General features: G+C 49.7%; 1 protein-coding gene across 3 annotated transcripts in view; it reads right to left on the bottom strand.

Moving 5' to 3' along the window:
- Positions 1-671: 671 nt before the first annotated feature.
- Positions 672-26,917, bottom strand: part of sbf1 (SET binding factor 1) — an 82,331-nt gene continuing 56,085 nt past the window's right edge. For 2 of the 3 annotated variants that reach the window (XM_079582864.1, XM_079582865.1), the window contains 17 exons: positions 25,754-25,890; positions 24,726-24,936; positions 23,567-23,763; positions 23,225-23,365; positions 19,542-19,637; positions 18,782-18,856; positions 16,345-16,517; positions 14,779-14,955; positions 14,100-14,201; positions 13,654-13,839; positions 13,456-13,582; positions 13,210-13,340; positions 5,372-5,722; positions 4,653-4,852; positions 2,627-2,714; positions 2,044-2,178; positions 672-783 (listed from right to left, as the gene is read on the bottom strand). In XM_079582864.1, coding sequence (XP_079438990.1) covers positions 685-783; positions 2,044-2,178; positions 2,627-2,714; positions 4,653-4,852; positions 5,372-5,722; positions 13,210-13,340; positions 13,456-13,582; positions 13,654-13,839; positions 14,100-14,201; positions 14,779-14,955; positions 16,345-16,517; positions 18,782-18,856; positions 19,542-19,637; positions 23,225-23,365; positions 23,567-23,763; positions 24,726-24,936; positions 25,754-25,890 — 2,626 coding nt within the window. In that variant the 3' untranslated portion in view covers positions 672-684. The remainder of the gene's footprint in view (positions 784-2,043; positions 2,179-2,626; positions 2,715-4,652; positions 4,853-5,371; positions 5,723-13,209; positions 13,341-13,455; positions 13,583-13,653; positions 13,840-14,099; positions 14,202-14,778; positions 14,956-16,344; positions 16,518-18,781; positions 18,857-19,541; positions 19,638-23,224; positions 23,366-23,566; positions 23,764-24,725; positions 24,937-25,753; positions 25,891-26,917) is intronic. The other variant, XM_079582866.1, reaches the window with a different exon arrangement.

Here is a 26,917-nt window from a genome sequence, read left to right as displayed (position 1 = left end):
AGTGCCTGCTTGACCCCTAGTGGCCATAGAGGATGGCGCTTTGTTTATATTTTATTTTATTTTCATTGTTATTATTTCTGTTTGTTCTTGTTCTGTTAAAAAAAAGTTTAATAAAAAGATTAACAATAAAAAAAGAGTAGAGTAGGGTCGGTGGAACAGAGATGTGATCTGCCCGTTTCCCTCGCCGCGTTTCGCTCGCCGCGTTTCGCTCGCCGCGTTTCGCTCGCCGCGTTTCGCTCGCCGCGTTTCGCTCGCCGCGTTTCGCTCGCCGCGTTTCGCTCGCCGCGTTTCGCTCGCCGCGTTTCGCTCGCCGCGTTTCGCTCGCCGCGTTTCGCTCGCCGCGTTTCGCTCGCCGCGTTTCGCTCGCCGCGTTTCGCTCGCCGCGTTTCGCTCGCCGCGTTTCGCTCGCCGCGCTTCCGCCTAACACAAAGTGGCGGTTATTGTGGCTCCTCGGCTTCACCGGCTTTGCTCCGCCTTCCTCGTCCAAACTTCAGCCAATGGCAGCGCTCGACTTCCGCTCGGCTTTGGCGTCGCCTTAAACACAAAGACGAACCAAAGGAAGCTCTGGGGGCTTCGTGCACGGCGTTTGGTCCGTCAACCCTTGTTCCCGACTGAACTCTCTCCCTCCGCGTTCCTCCGCCGCTCCCCGCCGCCCCCCGGTGGGGGTTTGTCGCCGAGTCCCCGTTACGCGTCAGAAAGGCAGTTCTGAATGTTCTCGATCCACTGAAGCGCGTGGAAAGTGTCCTGTGCGCACAAGTTGTACACGCGCTTCGTCGTCTTCAACTGCAAACACACAAACAGTGTTATTACTGAGGGACAGCTCCCCCTGGTGGACGAGCATCAGGCCCTTCTTCAATCATTCAGCCTGATGTGCTCAGCGCTTAACTCAGCAGTCTGAAGCTCCGCCTTAACCGACTGCATGTTCTCCATTCAGCTTTACCCAAATCCAAAAGGTCACAGCCTACAGGCCAGAGCAACGCCTCATTTGAGAGTCCTACAAAACTGATTTATTCTTATTTATTTTTAATCACTTTCTCGTAATTTTTTGACGCCATTTTTTTATTTTTTTTTGTCATTTTGATCATTTTATCTCATCATTTTTCTCAGATTATTGATAAATTTTCAGGTTTTTTTCATTTTTTTTTCATAATTTTTTGACATTTTCAACATTTTATTTTCAACATTTTTTTTCCGTTTTTGTGACTTGCTTGTTTTCGTTGGTTAAACTGTTGGAGGCGGGGCTTAAGTAAAATGTGTTCTGTTGGAGGCGGGGCTTAAGTAAAATGTGTTCTGTTGGAGGCGGGGCTTAAGTAAAATGTGTTCTGTTGGAGGCGGGGCTTAAGTAACATGTGCTCCGTTGGAGGCGGGGCTTAAGTAACATGTGCTCCGTTGGAGGCGGGGCTTAAGTAACATGTGCTCTGTTGGAGGCGGGGCTTAAGTAACATGTGCTCTGTTGGAGGCGGGGCTTAAGTAACATGTGCTCTGTTGGAGGCGGGGCTTAAGTAACATGTGCTCTGTTGGAGGCGGGACTTAAGTAACATGTGCTCTGTTGGAGGCGGGGCTTAAGTAACATGTGCTCTGTTGGAGGCGGGACTTAAGTAACATGTGCTCTGTTGGAGGCGGGGCTTAAGTAACATGTGCTCTGTTGGAGGCGGGACTTAAGTAACATGTGCTCCGTTGGAGGCGGGGCTTAAGTAACATGTGCTCTGTTGGAGGCGGGACTTAAGTAACATGTGCTCTGTTGGAGGCGGGGCTTAAGTAACTTGTGTTCTGTTGGAGGCGGGACTTAAGTAACATGTGCTCTGTTGGAGGCGGGACTTAAGTAACATGTGCTCTGTTGGAGGCGGGGCTTAAGTAACTTGTGTTCTGTTGGAGGCGGGGCTTAAGCAACATGTGCTCTGTTGGAGGCGGGGCTTAAGTAACATGTGCTCCGTTGGAGGCGGGGCTTAAGTAACATGTGCTCTGTTGGAGGCGGGGCTTAAGTAACATGTGCTCCGTTGGAGGCGGGGCTTAAGAGCTGTCGTTGCTTCTGTAACCACTCACGTCAAAGTACGCCTTCTCCTCCACGTTTTTGGGCGCTCCTATCGTGGGGACGGCGGCCGGGGCCACGCCCTCCACCTCCGTCAGCTCGATCACGCCTTTGTACTCCTTGTCCTGCCGCGCGTCGTAGTATCGCAGCTGCGGCGCAGACAGACGGTAAAGCGTTAAACATCAGGGCGCTCACAGCTTCATCAGCAACAACAACTACAAGAGGGACGACTGAGCGACGTTAGTGATGTATGTGGAGAGAACACATCTGGATATACATTCATACACAGGGAGAAGAGCACAGGGCCCACAGTGGACCCTTGTTGAGGTCCTTCATGCACACATGAGGAGCCAGACAGTTTGACCTGGTGCAGATCTAGGAAGGTCAGACCTGAACCCAAACGGCACAGGACGCAGCAGCTGTTCAGCCTCCAGATGTTCCACCTTTAAGCACCTTCGACATAACTGGGAGAACACGGATCGGTCTGGAGTTACTGATGTCTCTCCTTTCTGAGCCTGGTGAAGCTAAATGTAACTCATGGACTGGGGTCAGGAGTCTGCAGGAGCGACTAACGTGTAAATCAAAGGGGACTCTGACCTGGTGCTTCGTCTTGTCCAGAACGAACCACCGAGGCTTCCAGGACTTTAGCGGAGCTCCTTTCTTGTACAAGATTCCTTCAAAGCTCCTGGGGATGAAAGAGGAAACACGGTTACATTTACTCATTCTGCTGGTTTGTCCTCGCGCTGCCCTTCTCTTTGGTCCTCGTGGAGCTACCGCCCCCTGGTGGTAAACAGGGTTCTAATGGAGACTTTACACCTCCCTCGCACTGCCTGAAGCCTGGCTCAAACAGTTTCATTTTAAAGCTTATTAAAAAGGGACAGCAGTAGGAGACTGAGCTGAATGAAACACTGTTTATCTCTTATTTTGTCAGGAATGCACTGATCGAAAATATGATATCGGGTTTTTAAAAACACGACTTTAAACACCGAAAGCTAAGTGAACACCTCCACAGGTGTGTTTTTGAGCTGCTGCGGTTAGCTTTAGCTAAAGTTAGCGGGAGCAGAGACGGCTGCAGTGAAGGAAATACGTACAGCATGACATGGTCCATTCTTCTTACCATAGAACAAAGTCAGAAACTCAACCTTCAGGGATCCTAAAGGGGCCGACCAGCTCCCCATGATTCTGACTCCGCCCCCTCCTTACTGACGTCACAGCCTTGTTGGGACATTGTGGCCATTCACCAAACCATCCACTCCTCCATCCATCTGACCATCCAGGGCTACACGGCCTCATCAGTGAACAAGACTGTTTGAAAATGAGTCTCATGTATTTCTGAGCCACTGCAGACGTTTCTGCTTCAGCTTCAATTAACAGTTTAGGGGAGGCCGGATAGAAGGTTTATGCACAACTGCAGCCTCTGGAGGGTCCTACACCTTCATGTTCAGGAGACTCCAGAGGCACCAGCAGCTTCAAATACCTGTCTGCTGCTTTGTAGCTGCTGTTCTCTTAATCTGATGTATTTGTCTGGCAGAAACCGTCCTCATTGTGCCATTATCTGCACAAACCGGAGTGTGTCTGAATCATCCACAAATCTCTTATCAGTTCGATGATTACGCTTCATCTTTCATGAAATATCGAAGGTTTTCATACCTAGACCAAGACATTCAACTATTTCACACTTTTCATCAGCAGAGAGATCCTTTTTCTTTCCCATATTGCTTAAAAATGTTGGTCTTATTAACCCCTTAACTCCCGCCTGAACCGAGCACATTTTCTCCAGTTTGGCTTTACCCCAATCCAAAAGCTTCTGGAAAAAAGCTGTGAAAATAACAACAAAACTGAGACGGAAACATTGATGAAAAAGTGGCAAAAAATGGATGAAAAAAAAATCTGATGACGTGAGGAAAAAGATCCTCTCGGTTCAGGCGGGAGTTAAGGGGTTAATAATGTGGAACGTCCTTTTTCAGTAGTTTTTTATTAACTGGGTTTATTAACTGACACTCATCATCTCAGGCAGGGGTGTCAAACATACACAGATGATTTAATCCGGCCCTGCCCTGTAGAGCATAAATTCCAGAGTCTCAGCCCATTCCTGTGCAGAGTTATGAATTTTTAAAGAATAACCAGAATGCTCATTCTAGCCACTAGGGGGCATTAAATTAAAAAAAAAAGGCTACAGTTCCACACGTGTCCAGCAGAGGGCACTGACATAATAAGAGCTCAGGATATGAACAACACATTATATAGCCATGTGGTAAATGGACAGTCTGCCCCAGGGCGGCTGTGGCTTCAATAACAGTTTACCACCACCAAGTGAATGAATAATGACGACTGCACGTTCAGGACTTGTGACACAGGCTTGTAAAGTGCAATACAAGTGTGAGCCGGTGTCATTAATGAAGCTATGGTCAAGTTGGGGCTTTTATCAAATCACAGCTTATTATTATTCATTTATTGGAAACATTTCCTCTGTTATATGTGGCCCATGACCCGCCGTGGGAGCTGGATTTCGGCCCGCGACCCAAAGTGAGTTTGACACCCCTGCTCTCAGAGTCTGAGACTGTGGTTCAAAGAGCCTGAAGTTCCCTCTGCAGAATGATCTGAACGTGGTGTAAAGTGTCACCTGTTCTCGCTCTCGCTGCTCTGGAACTGGCTGTAGAGCGTGCTGGTGCTCTGCCGTCCCGGGGCGGGCGTGGAGGTGGCGCTGGCCTCACAGTCCAGGCCCAGGGTGAGGGAGGAGGGGCTGTCCTGGAGGTACACGGGCTGCGAGCGCCGCTGGTGGGACAGGTTGGACGACATGAGCAGGGAGCTGGAGAAGGACGGCTGCAGAGGAGACACAGAGCACACGCGTGTTTAACCAGCGGCACATGTTTAAGGAGAGACACACACTGCAGCGGTCATGTGACTGAGGGAGGGTCAGTTCACGAAACAACCTTTGGCAACAGAAAAACATAGTCCAGGGTTTATTGATTCTTTTGTCAAGAAAATACTGTAGCTCTGAATAACCGGTGCTGCCTCTGGGCCGTGGCCTTCAGCTTGTCCCAGGTCTCCCTCCTCACCTTGCTCTCCAGCCTGGCCTCCTGCCTCTGGGCCTTCAGCTTGTCCCAGGTCTCCCTCCCTCCTCACCTTGCTCTCCAGCCTGGCCTCCTGCCTCTGGGCCGTGGCCTTCAGCTTGTTCCATGTCTCCCCCCTCCTCACCTTGCTCTCCAGCCTGGCCTCCTGCCTCTGGGCCGTGGCCTTCAGCTTGTCCCAGGTCTCCCCCCTCCTCACCTTGCTCTCCAGCCTGGCCTCCTGCCTCTGGGCCGTGGCCTTCAGCTTGTCCCAGGTCTCCCCCCTCCTCACCTTGCTCTCCAGCCTGGCCTCCTGCCTCTGGGCCGTGGCCTTCAGCTTGTCCCAGGTCTCCCTCCATCGCTCCGGGCTCTGTCCCAGCTCGGCCTCCAGGCTCTGCAGGTCGTGGAGCAGTTTGCTGATGGCGTCGGGCAGCACTTTGCTCAGCTGGTCGTAGCAGGGCCAGGCCACGCGCCGCTGCGACTTGGGGCCGGTCTCGGCCTTGTCGGGGCCCCCCTCCTCCGGGATCTTCTCGGGTCTGGAGGGCCGCAGCTCCCAGTCGTACGGCGGGCCCTCGGACAGCGTCTCCTCCGTGTAGAAGTCCCACACCCGGAGGTTGGAGATGTTGGAGTACGGACGCAGCACCTACGGGACAGAGAGCCCGACATTAAAGAGATGAACTCCCTCACACTGAAGGACAGATGAACCCCCTCACACACTGAAGGACAGATGAACCCCCCCACACACTGAAGGACAGATGAACCCCCTCACACACTGAAGGACAGATGAACTCCCTCACACACTGAAGGACAGATGAACCCCCTCACACACTGAAGGACAGATGAACCCCCTCACACACTGAAGGACAGATGAACCCCCTCACACACTGAAGGACAGATGAACCCCCTCACACACTGAAGGACAGATGAACCCCCTCACACACTGAAGGACAGATGAACCCCCTCACACACTGAAGGACAGATGAACCCCCTCACACACTGACAGACAGATGAACCCCCTCACACACTGAAGGACACATGAACCCCCTCACACTGAAGGACAGATGAACCCCCTCACACACTGAAGGACAGATGAACCCCCTCACACACTGAAGGACAGATGAACTCCCTCACACACTGAAGGACAGATGAACTCCCTCACACACTGAAGGACAGATGAACCCCCTCACACACTGAAGGAAACATGAACCCCCTCACACACTGAAGGACACATGAACCCCCTCACACACTGAAGGACAGATGAACCTCCTCACACTGAAGGACAGATGAACCCCCTCACACACTGAAGGACAGATGAACCCCCTCACACACTGAAGGACAGATGAACCCCCTCACACACTGAAGGACAGATGAACCCCCTCACACACTGACAGACAGATGAACCCCCTCACACACTGAAGGACACATGAACCCCCTCACACACTGAAGGACACATGAACCCCCTCACACACTGAAGGACAGATGAACCTCCTCACACTGAAGGACAGATGAACCCCCTCACACACTGAAGGACAGATGAACTCCCTCACACACTGAAGGACAGATGAACTCCCTCACACACTGAAGGACAGATGAACCCCCTCACACACTGAAGGACAGATGAACCCCCTCACACTGAAGGACAGATGAACCCCCTCACACACTGAAGGACAGATGAACCCCCTCACACACTGACAGACAGATGAACCCCCTCACACACTGAAGGACACATGAACCCCCTCACACACTGAAGGACACATGAACCCCCTCACACACTGAAGGACAGATGAACCTCCTCACACACTGAAGGACAGATGAACCCCCTCACACACTGAAGGACAGATGAACTCCCTCACACACTGAAGGACAGATGAACCCCCTCACACACTGAAGGACAGATGAACCCCCTCACACTGAAGGACAGATGAACTCCCTCACACACTGAAGGACAGATGAACTCCCTCACACACTGAAGGACAGATGAACCTCCTCACACTGAAGGACAGATGAACCTCCTCACACTGAAGGACAGATGAACCCCCTCACACACTGAAGGACAGATGAACCCCCTCACACTGAAGGACAGATGAACCCCCTCACACACTGAAGGACAGATGAACTCCCTCACACTGAAGGACAGATGAACCCCCTCACACACTGAAGGACAGATGAACCCCCTCACACACTGAAGGACAGATGAACCCCCTCACACACTGAAGGACAGATGAACCCCCTCACACTGAAGGACAGATGAACCCCCTCACACACTGAAGGACAGATGAACCCCCTCACACACTGAAGGACAGATGAACCCCTCACACACTGAAGGACAGATGAACCCCTCACACTGAAGGACAGATGAACCCCCTCACACACTGAAGGACAGATGAACCCCCTCACACTGAAGGACAGATGAACTCCCTCACACTGAAGGACAGATGAACTCCCTCACACTGAAGGACAGATGAACCCCCTCACACACTGAAGGACAGATGAACCCCTCACACTGAAGGACAGATGAACCCCCTCACACACTGAAGGACAGATGAACCCCCTCACACACTGAAGGACAGATGAACCCCTCACACACTGAAGGACAGATGAACCCCTCACACACTGAAGGACAGATGAACCCCCTCACACACTGAAGGACACATGAACCCCCTCACACTGAAGGACAGATGAACCCCCTCACACACTGAAGGACACATGAACCCCCTCACACACTGAAGGACAGATGAACCTCCTCACACACTGAAGGACAGATGAACCCCCTCACACACTGAAGGACAGATGAACCCCCTCACACACTGAAGGACAGATGAACCCCCTCACACACTGAAGGACAGATGAACCCCCTCACACACTGAAGGACAGATGAACCCCCTCACACACTGAAGGACAGATGAACCCCCCCACACACTGAAGGACAGATGAACCCCCTCACACACTGAAGGACAGATGAACCTCCTCTCACACTGAAGGACAGATGAACCCCCTCACACACTGAAGGACAGATGAACCCCCTCACACACTGAAGGACAGATGAACCCCCTCACACACTGAAGGACAGATGAACCCCCTCACACACTGAAGGACAGATGAACCCCCTCACACACTGAAGGACAGATGAACCCCCCCACACACTGAAGGACAGATGAACCCCCTCACACACTGAAGGACAGATGAACCCCCTCACACACTGAAGGACAGATGAACCCCCACACACACTGAAGGACAGATGAACCTCCTCTCACACTGAAGGACAGATGAACCCCCTCACACACTGAAGGACAGATGAACCCCCACACACACTGAAGGACAGATGAACCTCCTCTCACACTGAAGGACAGATGAACCCCCTCACACACTGAAGGACAGATGAACCCCCTCACACACTGAAGGACAGATGAACCCCCTCACACACTGAAGGACAGATGAACCTCCTCTCACACTGAAGGACACATGAACTCCCTCACACACTGAAGGACAGATGAACCCCCTCACACACTGAAGGACAGATGAACCCCCTCACACACTGAAGGACAGATGAACCTCCTCACACACTGAAGGACAGATGAACCCCCTCACACACTGAAGGACAGATGAACCCCCTCACACACTGAAGGACAGATGAACCCCCTCACATACTGAAGGACAGATGAACCCCCTCACACACTGAAGGACAGATGAACCCCCTCACACACTGAAGGACAGATGAACCCCCTCACACACTGAAGGACAGATGAACCCCCTCACACACTGAAGGACACATGAACCCCCTCACACACAGAAGGACAGATGAACCTCCTCACACACTGAAGGACACATGAACCCCCTCACACACTGAAGGACACATGAACCCCCACACACACTGAAGGACAGATGAACCCCCCCACACACTGAAGGACAGATGAACCCCCTCACACACTGAAGGACAGATGAACCCCCTCACACACTGAAGGACAGATGAACCCCCTCACACACTGAAGGACAGATGAACCCCCTCACACTGAAGGACAGATGAACCCCCTCACACACTGAAGGACACATGAACCCCCTCACACACTGAAGGACAGATGAACCCCCTCACACACTGAAGGACAGATGAACCCCCTCACACACTGAAGGACAGATGAACCCCCTCACACACTGAAGGACAGATGAACTCCCTCACACACTGAAGGACAGATGAACCCCCTCACACACTGAAGGACAGATGAACCCCCTCACACACTGAAGGACAGATGAACCCCCTCACACACTGAAGGACAGATGAACCCCCTCACACACTGAAGGACAGATGAACCCCCTCACACACTGAAGGACAGATGAACCCCCTCACACACTGAAGGACAGATGAACCCCCTCACACACTGAAGGACAGATGAACCCCCTCACACACTGAAGGACAGATGAACCCCCACACACTGAAGGACAGATGAACCCCCTCACACACTGAAGGACAGATGAACCCCCTCACACACTGAAGGACAGATGAACCCCCTCACACACTGAAGGACAGATGAACTCCCTCACACACTGAAGGACAGATGAACCCCCTCACACACTGAAGGACACATGAACCCCCTCAAACACTAAAGGACACATGAACCCCCTCACACACTGAAGGACAGATGAACCCCCTCACACACTGAAGGACAGATGAACCCCCTCACACACTGAAGGACAGATGAACCCCCTCACACACTGAAGGACAGATGAACCCCCTCACACACTGAAGGACAGATGAACCCCCTCACACACTGAAGGACAGATGAACCCCCTCACACACTGAAGGACAGATGAACCCCCTCACACTGAAGGACAGATGAACCCTCACACACTGAAGGACAGATGAACTCCCTCACACACTGAAGGACAGATGAACCTCCTCACACACTAAAGGACAGATGAACCCCCTCACACACTGAAGGACAGATGAACCCCCTCACACACTGAAGGACAGATGAACCTCCTCACACACTGAAGGACAGATGAACCCCCACACACACTGAAGGACAGATGAACCCCCTCACACACTGAAGGACAGATGAACCCCCTCACACACTGAAGGACAGATGAACCCCCTCACACACTGAAGGACAGATGAACCCCCTCACACACTGAAGGACAGATGAACCCCCTCACACACTGAAGGACAGATGAACCCCCTCACACACTGAAGGACAGATGAACCCCCTCACACACTGAAGGACAGATGAACTCCCACACACACTGAAGGACAGATGAACCCCCTCACACACTGAAGGACAGATGAACCCCCTCACACACTGACAGACAGATGAACCCCCTCACACACTGAAGGACAGATGAACCCCCTCACACACTGAAGGACAGATGAACTCCCACACACACTGAAGGACAGATGAACCCTCTCACACTGAAGGACAGATGAACCCCCACACACACTGAAGGACAGATGAACCCCCTCACACACTGAAGGACACATGAACTCCCTCACACACTGAAGGACAGATGAACCCCCTCACACACTGAAGGACAGATGAACCCCCTCACACACTGAAGGACAGATGAACCCCCTCACACACTGAAGGACAGATGAACTCCCTCACACACTGAAGGACAGATGAACTCCCTCACACACTGAAGGACAGATGAACCTCCTCACACACTGAAGGACAGATGAACCCCCTCACACACTGAAGGACAGATGAACTCCCTCACACACTGAAGGACAGATGAACCCCCTCACACACTGAAGGACAGATGAACCCCCTCACACTGAAGGACAGATGAACCCCTCACACACTGAAGGACAGATGAACCCCCTCACACACTGAAGGACACATGAACCCCCCACACACTGAAGGACACATGAACCCCCTCACACACTGAAGGACACATGAACCCCCTCACACACTGAAGGACACATGAACCCCCTCACACACTGCAGGACAGATGAACCCCCTCACACACTGAAGGACACATGAACCCCCTCACACACTGAAGGACACATGAACCCCTCACAAACTGAAGGACAGATGAACCCCCTCACACACTGAAGGACAGATGAACCCCCTCACACACTGAAGGACAGATGAACTCCCTCACACACTAAAGGACAGATGAACCCCCTCACACACTAAAGGACAGATGAACCCCCTCACACACTAAAGGACAGATGAACCCCCTCACACACTGAAGGACAGATGAACCCCCTCACACTGAAGGACAGATGAACCCCCTCAAACACTAAAGGACACATGAACCCCCTCAGACACTGAAGGACAGATGAACCCCCTCAAACACTAAAGGACACATGAACCCCCTCAGACACTGAAGGACAGATGAACCCCCTCACACACTGAAGGACAGATGAACCCCCTCACACACTGAAGGACAGATGAACCCCCTCAAACACTAAAGGACACATGAACCCCCTCAGACACTGAAGGACAGATGAACCCCCTCACACACTGAAGGACACATGAACCCCCTCAAACACTAAAGGACACATGAACCCCCTCAGACACTGAAGGACAGATGAACCCCCTCAAACACTAAAGGACACATGAACCCCCTCACACACTGAAGGACAGATGAACCCCCTCACACACTGAAGGACAGATGAACCCCCTCACACACTAAAGGACAGATGAACCCCCTCACACACTAAAGGACACATGAACCCCCTCACACACTGAAGGACAGATGAACCCCCTCACACACTGAAGGACAGATGAACCCCCTCACACACTGAAGGACACATGAACCCCCTCACACTGAAGGACAGATGAACCCCCTCACACACTGAAGGACAGATGAACCCCCTCACACACTGAAGGACACATGAACCCCCTCACACACTAAAGGACAGATGAACTCCCTCACACACTGAAGGACACATGAACCCCCTCACACACTGAAGGACACATGAACCCCCTCACACACTGAAGGACAGATGAACCCCCTCACACACTGAAGGACACATGAACCCCCTCACACACTGAAGGACAGATGAACCCCCTCACACACTGAAGGACACATGAACTCCCTCACACTGAAGGACAGATGAACCCCCTCACACACTAAAGGACAGATGAACTCCCTCACACACTGAAGGACACATGAACCCCCTCACACACTGAAGGACAGATGAACTCCCTCACACACTGAAGGACACATGAACCCCCTCACACACTGAAGGACAGATGAACTCCCTCACACACTGAAGGACACATGAACCCCCTCACACACTGAAGGACAGATGAACTCCCTCACACACTGAAGGACACATGAACCCCCTCACACACTGAAGGACAGATGAACTCCCTCACACACTGAAGGACACATGAACCCCCTCACACACTGAAGGACACATGAACCCCCTCAGACACTGAAGGACAGATGAACCCCCTCACACACTAAAGGACACATGAACCCCCTCACACACTGAAGGACAGATGAACCCCCTCACACACTGAAGGACACATGAACCCCCTCACACACTGAAGGACACATGAACCCCCTCAGACACTGAAGGACAGATGAACCCCCTCACACACTGAAGGACAGATGAACCCCCTCAGACACTGAAGGACAGATGAACCCCCTCACACACTGAAGGACAGATGAACCCCCTCACACACTGAAGGACACATGAACCCCCTCAAACACTAAAGGACACATGAACCCCCCCACACACTGAAGGACAGATGAACCCCCTCACACACTAAAGGACAGATGAACCCCTCACACACTGAAGGACACATGAACCCCCTCAAACACTAAAGGACACATGAACCCCCTCACACACTGAAGGACAGATGAACCCCCTCACACACTGAAGGACAGATGAACTCCCTCACACACTGAAGGACAGATGAACCCCCTCACACACTGAAGGACAGATGAACTCCCTCACACACTGAAGGACAGATGAACCCCCCACACACTGAAGGACAGATGAACCCCCCACACACTGAAGGACAGATGAACTCCCTCACACACTGAAGGACACATGAATATTCTTTGTTTATCTGTGTTCCTTTCTTCATATATCCGTGGAGACCCTCTGCTCTAGAACCTGGTCCCATGATGAACACGCACACACGTGTGAGTGAACATGTAGAATGAACCCGCACTGACCTCGTCGTCCTCCGGCGCGAACATGAAGTTGTAGAACACGGGGCCTTTCTTGTTGAGTCGGTCGATGTGATCCCACACGGACTTACAGGCCTGAGGGCTCTTCCTCTCGCCCTTCTCCTCGTACAGCACCCCTGCATCCAAACACAAACAGGCATGATGAACCCGGCCACACACGCCCACGCCCACACACACGCCCACACACGCCCACACACACGCCCACACACGCCCACGCCCACGCCGCCGTACCCAGCTCGATGCGCTCGGCGTCCGAGTCCAGCAGGAAGGTCTTGAAGCGGTTGGAGACGTAGTGATAGGCCAGAAACTTGAGGTAATACTGACTGAACTCGAACTCCATGGGGAACTGGAGGTGGATCTGAGGACAGAGGAGGTCAGGGAGGTCAGGGAGGTAAAGGAAACTAAACCTGGACAAAACGCCGTCCTCACCTGGTGCACGCAGTCCAGGAACTGCAGGAAGACGGGCGTGAAGCCGCTGCTCTGAGACGCCAGAGTCTGGGCCCCTCGGTGACTGAAGCGGTGCCCGAACGACATCCACTCCTTCTCCAGCAGCAGCCGGAAGCCCTCCAGGGTGCGGTAGTACGGGTCGGAGAGCAGCTGCACCAGGGACACCACCTGCAGGACAGAGTCAGGGTTTAACAGTGTCCACACACGAGACCTCCACAAGGCTGTGCTCTATCGCCTCTTCTCTTTTCCATGTGCACAAACCCAGCAACTGACCAGGCACCAGCGGAGCAAGAGTTCATCATCTGACTGGAATCAACTCTATATCAATGATTCCCTAATATGCTCCTAAAGACACTTTAACTGCTGACATCATCTGCTGACATCATCTGCAGCTCCTGTAGCTCCTGTATCTCCTGTAGCTCCTGTACCTGTGTGGTGACGTCCCATCCGTCCTCCAGGCTGACCATGGCCGAGGAGCCGGACTCCAGCAGCTCCAACACCAGCACCGACGTCTGCAGCACTTTGCTGAGCTGAGAACAGAACGCAGGAATCAGACCCCTCCCTCTGCAGTCAGGCCCCTCCCTCTGCAGTCAGGCCCCTCCCTCTGCAGTCAGACCCCTCCCTCTGCAGTCAGGCCCCTCCCTCTGCAGTCAGGCCCCTCCCTCTACAGTCAGACCCCTCCCTCTGCAGTCAGGCCCCTCCCTCTGCAGTCAGGCCCCTCCCTCTACAGTCAGACCCCTCCCTCTGCAGTCAGGCCCCTCCCTCTGCAGTCAGGCCCCTCCCTCTGCAGTCAGGCCCCTCCCTCTGCAGTCAGGCCCCTCCCTCTGCAGTCAGACCCCTCCCTCTGCAGTCAGGCCCCTCCCTCTGCAGTCAGGCCCCTCCCTCTACAGTCAGACCCCTCCCTCTGCAGTCAGGCCCCTCCCTCTGCAGTCAGGGGCTGTATCTGAATGTCCACACTGTTCCCTATATAGTGACTATATAGTGACTATATAGTGACTATATAGTCACTATATAGTCACTATATAGTCACTATATAGTCACTATATAGGGAACAGTGTGGACATTCGGGTACAGCCAGGTTCAGGACAGGTGAAAGACAGAAGGTACCAGGCCCATCCAGTCCGAGTCCTCCAGGCAGCGCAGGAAGCTCATGTTGGGGTCGGAGGAGGTGCAGCTGGGCACGCACGCCTTCATCAGCTTCTTAAAGCTGTTCTTCACCTGCCGCACGTCACACACCTCGATGGACACCATGTCCCACTGCTGGAACGAGTCCTGCCGCCCGCCCTGACCGAGACACAGGGTGATGCAGAGTGAGACACACAGGGTGATGCAGAGTGAGACACACAGAGTGATGCAGAGTGAGACACACACACGGTAAATAATAATTTAAAGTTATCTTAGTCAGTTATCTTAGTCATTTCTAAAATGGCCAGAACTGCCTGGACTCTCAGCAACAAACTCCACATGTGGACAGAAGCCGGTTTAAATGTTTAGCCTTTACTTCCCGCCTGCTGCTGACGTCACTGATGATGCAGAGAAAAGTCATTCCAGACTCTCAGAATCCCAGGTGACCCTCTCAGATTTGGACTTTTTTTGAGTGTAATGACCACACGTGAACTTAACCACCTTCTCCGCTCGTGGGTGATTTTTGCGTTTGTGAGCACTTTTAAAGAGCTGTAGCTCAGCAAAGGAAACAAGTACAGAGCTAAAACCTGGCCTGTGGCACCTTTACTAAAGATATGTCCAGGAACAATCATCACAAATGTGCTCGATTGTAAATGTTTGGATTTATAGGCTGTGAAATATGGCAATATTTGAATTTTGGATCTTTTTCCCCAAAATGTCAGAGTGTAAAGTGCTTTGAGTGCCTAAAGCAGGTAGAAAGGTGCTGTATAAATATGAGCATTTACCATTTATTACCATCTGAGGAACACATTTGAAGTACCTCCGTAGTCAAATCATGCATAGACGAGACTGGACTAGATTTTCCAAGTGGGACCAACCTTTGTGAAGCTATAACTCAAAGACCCTTTATCAGATCCAATAAACTAAAACCTAGAACATGAAGATGAAGAAAAACTAAAACCTACAATATGAAGATGAAGAAAAACTAAAACCTACAACATGAAGATGAAGAAAAACTAAAACCTACAATATGAAGATGAAGAAAAACTAAAACCTACAACATGAAGATGAAGAAAAACTAAAACCTACAATATGAAGATGATCACTTTATACACTTCTTTTGTAGAGCCACTGACATATTGGGAAAAAAAGCTCCAAAATTCAAAGATTGACATTTTTCGCAGCCTATTAATCCAAAGGTTTATAATCTAGCCCATGTTTGATGATTGTTCTTAGAACTATGTTTAGTAGACATGACACAGGCCACATTTCAGCCTTACACATGTTTCTATTGCTGAGCTACAGCTCTTTAAAAGTGCTCACAAACGCAAAAATCACCCGCGAGCAGAAAGGTGGTCACATCACCCTGTTTGTAAATTGGGCATGTGTTCATTTCACATGTGGAGGAACTCAGATAATAAACGTCTTCCAAATCTGAGAGGGTCACTGAGGCTGTGGGTGCGACTCTCATGCTTTTACTGGCCCGGGACCTTCTCGCGGTGAGGCCGGAGTGCTAACCAGGACTATGTGAAGTGAATGTGTGCGAACCTTGAGCTGAGCCTTGTCTCCGATGATGTAGAGGGAGGCCTTCTGCTGCCGGAGGAACAGCGCCTCGGACAGAGCGCCGTTGGACTGAGGAGACTCTTTCCCCGCCAGCCGAGGGCCCACGTCGGGGTTATAGGCGCTGAGCCGGCCACTGCCGCGGATACTCCCCCACTTCCCTGCAAAACACGGAGCACAGGGGCTACAGCAGCAGCGACACGCCCGGACAAGAGGCCGGCTGCACCTTTCATTTCAAACACAGCGGTCACGCGTGGTAGGGAACCAATCAAGGGAGAGGATAGAAGAAGAAACGACCCAGGATTACAGAAAACTGCGTGAGTGAGGGAGAAACTACAGGTCGCTCTAGCAGATCTAAAGGTAGATTTTGTATATGTTTAAAGAGGGGGTATTCTGCTTTTTTCAGTCCCATAGCACCAGTCTATATCTCACTACAATGATGACAAACCTTCTGTTGGTCTGTAAATGCAGTAAATTAGAATAACTGCCTTGTATAAAATGTCTCTCTCAAAATGGCTGTAGTGAATGTCTTGAAATAGGCCTCTGTCTCTTTAAGAACCTCTGAGCCTTTAGACCCGCCCCCTCCACACGCTGTCTGTGGCATCAGTGGGGAGGGGGTTCTGCTGAGGAGCAGTGGTTGGTTACTCGGCTGGTGACCAAAGCTCGGAGGCGTCTCCAGGAGGTGGGGGCGTTCCTAGGAGGACTCAGGCAAACCTATCCCTAAAATGGCCGCCATCAGAGTTTTTACAGATTACTCAGAAATACGTGAATGTGCCAAGGCAACACTTCAGGCATGTTTTTAATGAGGGAATGACATAATAACATGATGGAAAGCTTGAAAAAGTCAATTTTACATAATACCCCCCTTTAAATGAATAGTTCATCACATCTACCATATCAAACCTTCACGGCACAGCCAGGCCTCAGAGGAAAACAGAGTCGGCCGGAGCAGAAACACTGAAACACCCCCACATGAAACACCTAAAGCCATGCACTAAAGCACTACACAGTCTACATCACCACGACAGGAAGTCTGTACAACAGGAATCAGACAGACAGAAGGGCTGCACAGTGTATGAGGCCCCGGGCGGGGGGCAGGTGTGTGTGTACCAGGACCACCACCCCCAGCTCATACAGGTGAAACTCGGAAAATCCAACCAGAGGAATCTGACGTGTGAAGCCCATGTCCAGGTCTGTGTGTGGAGGCTCTAGAGGCTCTGACTCAGTCCTCCTGAAGGTCCTCCACACTTTTGAACAGCCTTTTCCTGACAGTCCTCTCCAGACTGGGTTCAAACCTTTTCCTTCCACTTTCTATAATGTGCTTTGATGCAGCACTTTGAGAACATCCAGCTCCTGCTCTGACCTTCTGAGGCTTTTGTCAGTGATGGTTTTCTTCTGTCAGGTCTGAACCCATGATGGAGAATTCTACTGAACCACTGAGAACATTTAAAGTCTCAGGACCCTGTGCAGGAGTTTTGGATTCATTATCTGATGAAAGGAGACACTTTAAGCTACAGTAATAGTCCCTTTACACAATATTCTGAACTTCTGGGATTTTGAATTTGTGTTTTGTACAAACTGTGAGACATGATCATCCTGCAAAATCAGAGCCTTTATTTGTTGTATTTTTGATCATTATGGCTCAGTTTGTAAAAAAAAACAAATAAAACTCTCTAAATATCTGGTCTGTATCATATATTAGTTTAACATTTTAAAGGTACACTGCGTAACATTTTGGACTACAAACGTGCTCCTAATGACACAGAAGATGCTGTTACTGCCGTGTGTAATAAAAGAACGGACTTGGATGAGAAACTAACCTGTTTAAATCTCAAATTCTACAGCCTTTCCTCACATCTCCATGGAGACGAGCTGGAGACGAGCTGGAGACGCATCCACTCCCGGTAAAGCTACAGTCATGTTTTAGCAGGGTCATAAAATAAATTTTTGTATTTCAATTTTATTTATTGGGTAAAATTCTACTTGGTGTAGCTTTAAGTTACAGAAATAAATGAACTTTTTCACGATATTCTAATTTTCCGGGTTTCACCTGTACCCTCCCCCTCAGACCTCAGAACTCCCCCTCACACCTCCACCTCACACCTCCATGACATCAAAATTCTGCCCAAAGTCTCTGTTTATATGTAAAATGAGCCATTGTGTGTGTGTTTTTTGAAATATATAACATAGTGAAATATTTAGATATAGAACGGAAGTTGATTAATGATGTGAAAAGGCGGATGTGTAAAGAGCTGGTATAGTTAAAGGTAAAATCCTCATTCTGTGTCTTCCCGCCGGTGCAGCCCGAACACACACACAGAGCCATGCAGGAAGCAGCAGCGGGCCGTTAGTCCGCGCCCGCCGTGGAGACGACAGCGTCTGATTGGTTAGAGACACCAGGGGGCGGGGTCAGGGCGGACCGTACCTCGCGGGCTGCTCTTGCCTTTTGCAGACACTTTGGGCTGAGACAGGGAGATGACCTTTGCTCTTTGACCCAGAGCTGAGGTCACACACACACAGAGGGTTATCCACAACAGCACAACACGGTTTATCAGGGCTGGGCGCCGGCTAAACCTCAACCATAACCTTAACCCTAAACCTTAAACCCTAAACCCTAAACCCTAACCCTAAGCCTAGCCTTAGCCTTAGCCTTAGCCTTAACCATAACCTTAACCCTAGCCTTAGCCTTAGCCTTAGCCTTAGCCTTAACCATAACCTTAACCTTAGCCTTAGCCTTAGCCTTAGCCTTAACCTTAACCTTAACCTTAACCTTAACCTTAGCCTTAGCCTTAGCCTTAGCCTTAGCCATAGCCATAGCCATAGCCTTAGCCTTAGCCTTAGCCTTAGCCTTAGCCTTAGCCATAGCCTTAGCCATAGCCTTAGCCATAGCCATAGCCATAGCCTTAGCCTTAGCCTTAGCCTTAACCTTAGCCATAGCCATAGCCTTAGCCATAGCCTTAGCCTTAGCCTTAGCCATAGCCTTAACCTTAACCTTAACCTTAACCCCAAACCTAACCCTAACCTTAAACCTAACCTTAACCTTAACCTTAACCATAACCATAACCATAACCATAACCATAACCATAACCTTCCGTTCTCAGCCTCTGCAGCTCCACCTGTGATCCGCTAACGTGAGGAACCCGAGGCGTCCCAGCCCTTTGAACACACACACTTGACGCTCTCACCTCCTCGACTGAAGGTCCCCGGGACGTCGTCTTTGGCCGATGCCATTTGTTTCAGCAGAGCCCCAAACCTTTGTGGCCGCAGCTTATCCGACAAATCTGAAAACACACACAGCTTAATGCTCGTTTCAGATACTGAAGGAAATACGATCGGCGACAGATATCCGATACTGAACCGATACCAGTTCAGGCTTTGACATCCTAAAAACACAACTTTTACACCTAAATGTAAGTGAATCTGGACTGTGTGTCACTGTAAAGCTAAAAACCAGGAGAATCCAATTAGAATTCAATATAACCTGACAGCCTGCTACAAGACAGCATGCTACATGACAGCGTGCTACATGACAGCCTGCTACATGACAACCTGCTACAAGACAGCATGCTACATGACAGCATGCTACATGACAGCGTGCTACATGACAGCCTGCTACAAGACAGCGTGCTACATGACAGCGTGCTACATGACAGCCTGCTACAAGACAGCGTGCTACATGACAGCGTGCTACATGACAGCCTGCTACATGACAGCCTGCTACATGACAGCCTGCTACATGACAGCCTGCGACAAGACAGCTTGCTACATGACAGCCTGCTACATGACAGCCTGCTACAAGACAGCGTGCTACATGACAGCGTGCTACATGACAGCCTGCTACAAGACAGCGTGCTACATGACAGCGTGCTACATGACAGCCTGCTACATGACAGCCTGCTACATGACAGCGTGCTACATGACAGCCTGCTACAAGACAGCGTGCTACATGACAGCGTGCTACATGACAGCCTGCTACAATACAGCGTGCTACATGACAGCCTGCTACATGACAGCGTGCTACATGACAGCCTGCTACAAGACAGCCTGCTACATGACAGCGTGCTACATGACAGCCTGCTACATGACAGCCTGCTACCTGACAGCCTGCTACATGACAGCCTGCTACATGACAGTCTGCTACATGACAGCCTGCTACATGACAGCCTGCTACATGACAGCCTGCTACATGACAGCCTGCTACAAGACAGCATGCTACATGACAGCCTGCTACATGACAGCCTGCTACATGACAGCCTGCTACATGACAGCCTGCTACAAGACAGCGTGCTACATGACAGCCTGCTACATGACAGCCTGCTACATGACAGTCTGCTACATGACAGCCTGCTACATGACAGCGTGCTACATGACAGCGTGCTACATGACAGCCTGCTACATGACAGCCTGCTACATGACAGCCTGCTACAAGACAGCGTGCTACATGACAGCCTGCTACATGACAGCCTGCTACATGACAGTCTGCTACATGACAGCCTGCTACATGACAGCGTGCTACATGACAGCGTGCTACATGACAGCCTGCTACATGACAGCCTGCTACATGACAGCCTGCTACATGACAGCGTGCTACATGACAGTCTGCTACATGACAGCGTGCTACATGACAGTGTGCCACATGACAGTCTGCTATATGACAGCGTGCTACATGACAGCCTGCTACATGACAGTCTGCTACATGACAGCGTGCTACATGACAGCCTGCTACATGACAGCCTGCTACATGACAGCATGCTACATGACACCCTGCTACCTGACAGCCTGCTACATGACAGCCTGCTACATGACAGCCTGCTACATGACAGCCTGCTACATGACAGCCTGCTACATGACAGCCTGCTACATGACAGCCTGCTACAAGACAGCCTGCTACATGACAGCCTGCTACATGACAGCGTGCTACATGACAGTGTGCTACATGACAGCGTGCTACATGACAGCCTGCTACCTGACAGCCTGCTACATGACAGCCTGCTACATGACAGCCTGCTACATGACAGCCTGCTACATGACAGCGTGCTACATGACAGCGTGCTACATGACAGCGTGCTACATGACAGCCTGCTACATGACAGCCTGCTACATGACAGCCTGCTACATGACAGCCTGCTACATGACAGTCTTCTACATGACAGTGTGCTACATGACAGTGAGCTACATGACAGCCTGCTACATGACAGCGAGCTACATGACAGCCTGCTACATGACAGCGTGCTACATGACAGCCTGCTACATGACAGCCTGCTACATGACAGCCTGCTACAAGACAGCCTGCTACAAGACAGCGTGCTACATGACAGCGTGCTACATGACAGCGTGCTACATGACAGCCTGCTACATGACAGTGTGCTACATGACAGCCTGCTACATGACAGCGTGCTACATGACAGCCTGCTACATGACAGCCTGCTACATGACAGCCTGCTACAAGACAGCCTGCTACAAGACAGCGTGCTACATGACAGCGTGCTACATGACAGCGTGCTACATGACAGCCTGCTACATGACAGCCTGCTACATGACAGCCTGCTACATGACAGCGTGCTACATGACAGCCTGCTACATGACAGCCTGCTACATGACAGCCTGCTACATGACAGCCTGCTACATGACAGTGTGCTACATAACAGTGAGCTACATGACAGCCTGCTACATGACAGCGAGCTACATGACAGCCTGCTACATGACAGCGTGCTACATGACAGCCTGCTACATGACAGCCTGCTACATGACAGCCTGCTACATGACAGTGTGCTGCATGACAGTGAGCTACATGACAGCCTGCTACATGACAGCGAGCTACATGACAGCCTGCTACATGACAGCGTGCTACATGACAGCCTGCTACATGACAGCCTGCTACATGACAGCCTGCTACATGACAGCCTGCTACATGACAGCCTGCTACATGACAGCCTGCTACAAGACAGCGAGCTACATGACAGCGTGCTACATGACAGCCTGCTACATGACAGCCTGCTACATGACAGCGAGCTACATGACAGCGTGCTACATGACAGCCTGCTACATGACAGCCTGCTACATGACAGCCTGCTACATGACAGCCTGCTACAAGACAGCGTGCTACATGACAGCGTGCTACATGACAGCCTGCTACATGACAGCCTGCTACATGACAGCCTGCTACAAGACAGCGTGCTACATGACAGCGTGCTACATGACAGCCTGCTACATGACAGCCTGCTACATGACAGCGTGCTACATGACAGCGTGCTACATGACAGCCTGCTACATGAAAGCCTGCTACATGACAGCCTGCTACATGACAGCCTGCTACATGACAGCCTGCTACATGACAGCCTGCTACATGACAGCCTGCTACATGACAGCGTGCTACATGACAGCGTGCTACATGACAGCCTGCTACATGACAGCCTGCTACATGACAGCCTGCTACATGACAGTCTTCTACATGACAGTGTGCTACATGACAGCCTGCTACATGACAGCGTGCTACATGACAGCGTGCTACATGACAGCCTGCTACATGACAGCCTGCTACATGACAGCCTGCTACCTGACAGCCTGCTACATGACAGCCTGCTACATGACAGCCTGCTACCTGACAGCCTGCTACATGACAGCCTGCTACCTGACAGCGTGCTACATGACAGCCTGCTACATGACAGCCTGCTACATGACAGCCTGCTACCTGACAGCCTGCTACCTGACAGCCTGCTACATGACAGCCTGCTACCTGACAGCCTGCTACCTGACAGCCTGCTACCTGACAGCCTGCTACATGACAGCCTGCTACCTGACAGCCTGCTACATGACAGCCTGCTACATGACAGCCTGCTACCTGACAGCGTGCATCTCGGCCTTGTACCTGAGGTGTTCATGTGGGCGGAGGTGAAGCCGCTCAGCGTGTTCCTGCCGCTGTTCTCGCTGTAGGACGGCATGGAGCTGATGATGGCCTGGAGGTACTTCTCCTGCTCCAGGCTGGTGCTGGAGTCGGCCTGAGAGGGAACTGCAACGTGGGCACAGCAGAAGAACGTGAGAAGATCATCATCACAGAGACACGTGAAAAGATCATCATCACAGAGACATGTGAGAAGATCATCATCACAGAGACATGTGAGAAGATCATCATCACAGAGACACGTGAGATGATCATACATCACAGAGGAACGTGAGCAGATCTTCTCCACATGGACAGGGCTGGTCGTACCTGCTGCCGGGGCGTTGGGCGACTTGAAGAAGCCCACCACCCCCTTGGCGTGGAGCCCCCCCGAGCGCAGCAGCACGGCCTTGGTGCGGGAGTTCCTCCAGCAGACCACGGGGAAGCGGTTCTGGCGGTAACAGCGGCAGATGCGTGAGAGCGTGGTGTCCGGGACGCTCTGGGGCACGATCAGGAGGCCGGGGTAACTGCGGAGCCAGGACAGAGGTTAGCAGGAGCTCTCAGTCGACAAAAAAATAACAAAAAAAGACAAAATTGTGATTAAAAAAATGACCAAAATATGATTAAAAATTGCAGAAAATTTTTAAAAAAAATGTGACAAAATGTGACAAAAAAATGATAAAAAATTGATAAAAATTTGACCAAAAAATTGGAAAAAATTAACAAAAAATTAGAAAAAATTGACAAAAAAAGACAAAGATGTGATAAAAAAATGACAAAAAAATGGACGAAAAAATTACAAAAATGTGACAAAAAATGACAAAACTGTGACAAAAAAAGAGCAAAATATGATAAAAAATTGCAGAAAAAATGTGACAAAAAAATTACAAAAAATTGAGAAAAATGTGACAAAAAAATTACAAAAATTTAACAAAAAATTACAAAAAAATTACAAAAAATACAAAAATGTGATTAAAAAAATGAGCAAAATGTGATAAAAAATTGCAGAAATTTTTTTAAAAATGTGACAAAATGTGACAAAAAAATTATAAAAATTTGATAAAAATTTGACAAAAAAATTAGACAAATTTAACAAAAAATAACAAAAAAATGACAAAAAAAAAAGACAAAAATGTGACTAAAAATTGACAAAAATATGATAAAAAATTGCAAAAAAAAATGAAAAAAATGTGACAAAAAATTTACAAAAATTTGATAAAAAATGTACAAAAAAATTACAAAAATTTAACAAAAAATTACAAAAAAAGGACAAAATTGACAAAAATGTGAAAAAAAAAAGACCAAAAATTGACAAAAAAATGAAAAAAATGTGACAAAAAAATGACCAAAATATGATAAAAAATTTACAAAAGAATGAAAAAAAATTACCCTTACACATGTCTTACATGTGATGACCTCACCTCTTACACGTGTCATACGTGTGCGTGACCTCACCTCTTCCACATGTCATACGTGTGCGTGACCTCACCTCTTACACGTGTCGTACATGCGGTTGAGCGTGCTGATCCGGAAGGGTTCGTTCTTGGACCGGGTCAGGCTGTTGCTGAGCGTGCCCAGGCCCATGCGCTGGTAGTCACGGCAACAGGCTCGCTCCACCACGTTGCTCATGGTCTGGCGGTCCGAGGAGCGCATGGTGGAGGACAGGGTCAGCGAAGAACTGGGCTCCAGGTCCTCGGACACTGCAGACGGAGACACATGCGGGTCAGTCACGGATCTAAAGAGTCCATCTCACATTTTAATAAATAAATTCCCTTTTAACCCCTTAACTCCCGCCTGAACTGAGCACATTTTCTCCAGTTTGGCTGTAACCCAGTCCAAAAGCTTCTGGAAAAAAGCAACAAAACTGAGACGAAAACAATGATGGAAATGTGAGATAAAAGGGAAGAACAATTGATGAAAATGTGGCAAAAATGTCACAAGAAATTGACAAAAAATGGACAAAAAAAATTACAAAAATGTGACAAAAAAGGACAAAAATTTGATTAAAAATTGCAGAAAAAATAAAAAAAAAATGTGATAAATATTTGACAAAGAAATTACAAAAATTTGACAAAAAATGACAAAAAACTACGAAAAACTTACAAAAATGTGTTGAATAACCAACAAAAAAATGATGGAAAAAAAATCTGATGACGTGAGGAAAAAGATCCTCTCGGTTCAGGCGGGAGTTAAGAGGTTAACCTCTGTGTTAAAAGGCGGCGCCTCAGAGGACCCCTACGGGACCGCGGACCACACTTTGGGCACCACTCTTATTCTGCCCCGCCCACTTTTGCCACTTTTTGCGTTGTCTCTGCGCCTCGTTTTCCAGACACCTCCGGTCGAGCGCGAAGCCCGTTCATTTTAACGGAGAACGAGGGGAAATATTCTCCGCTCAAATCTGATGTTTAACAGATTGATTTGTGTAAAATGTCCGATGTTCATTCGCACCGACATGTCGACACTGCAGCGTTTCTCAGTGCGGCCTGAAAACGGCTGAATAAAAAGACAGTGCTGTACCTGAGATCTCGTCTTCGTCCAGCTCGGACTGGAAGCTGCCCCTGTTCTCCCAGGTGGGCGGGACGTACTTCTTCCTGGTCACGTACTGGCGCCCGATCGTCCGCTTGGCAGTTTTCACCAGGTTTTTAGACAAAGTCCTGCAGAAACACACCAAACAATCACACACTGCTCATTTAACCTCTTACCACCCGCCTAAACCAAAAGCACTCTGTCCTCTTAGGTCATTATATAGGCCTGTGTAGCACTTCATTTGAAAGCTAAGACCCACAAATCTGATCTTTTTCCTCGCGTTGTTGCTGTGTTGTGTCACCGTTTTTATGTTTGTTTGTTTTTTTAAATTTTGGTCACATTTTTGTTGAGTTTTTGTCACTTTTTGGTTGAAAAATGTGACAAAAACTCAACAAAAAAGTGACAAAAACTCAACAAAAAAGTGACAAAAACTCAACAAAAATGTGACAAAAACTCAACCAAAAAGTGACAAAAACTCAACAAAAATGTGACAAAAACTCAACAAAAAAGTGAATTTTTGTCACATTTTTGTTGAGTTTTTGTCACATTTTTGTTGCGTTTACATCCTTGTTTTCTTCTCATTTTTGTGGCTGTTTTGGTGTTTTTTCCCAAGAAGCGCTTTGATTAGGGTAAAGCCAAACTGAAGGAAATGGGATCCGTTCAGGCGGGAGTTAAGAAGTTAAGTCATCGGATCCCTGTCATTCTCAAAAACAATCTTATTTGGAAATGAAAAAAATGAAACTATGAGGAGGGAGTTTCAATTTCTGGGTTGATTTTGACCGTGATAAAATTCAACAGCTGCTGATTTCTTGCTCTTAGGATTTGTCCTTCTTCCGAAATCCCGCGTAAGAACTCGTTGTGATAAAGCCACCATCCCCAGAGGAACGTAAGAACCCGTGTGCAGGTCTTACCCGCCCTGACCAAAGCCCAGCAGACTGAGTGCATTGTGGAGCTGCTGTTGCCGTGAGAGACCGAGTCAGAATAAATGAACTTTTAAACACGTAAGCCATCAGAAGCCGGGTCACTGTTTCCACTCATGAATAACGCAAAGGCTTCGGCGCATTCTTTGGTTTAATCTGCGGAGGGAGCGGAGGGAGCGCTGTCAGGACAGGCCACTCTCACACCAGGAAACACAGTGGAAGAATCAGACTGTTG

The sequence above is a fragment of the Gobius niger genome (assembly GCF_951799975.1).
Source record: "Gobius niger genome assembly, chromosome: 2".
NCBI classification, from domain to species: domain Eukaryota; kingdom Metazoa; phylum Chordata; class Actinopteri; order Gobiiformes; family Gobiidae; genus Gobius; species Gobius niger.
This window is presented reverse-complemented; position numbering and strand designations above follow the sequence as displayed.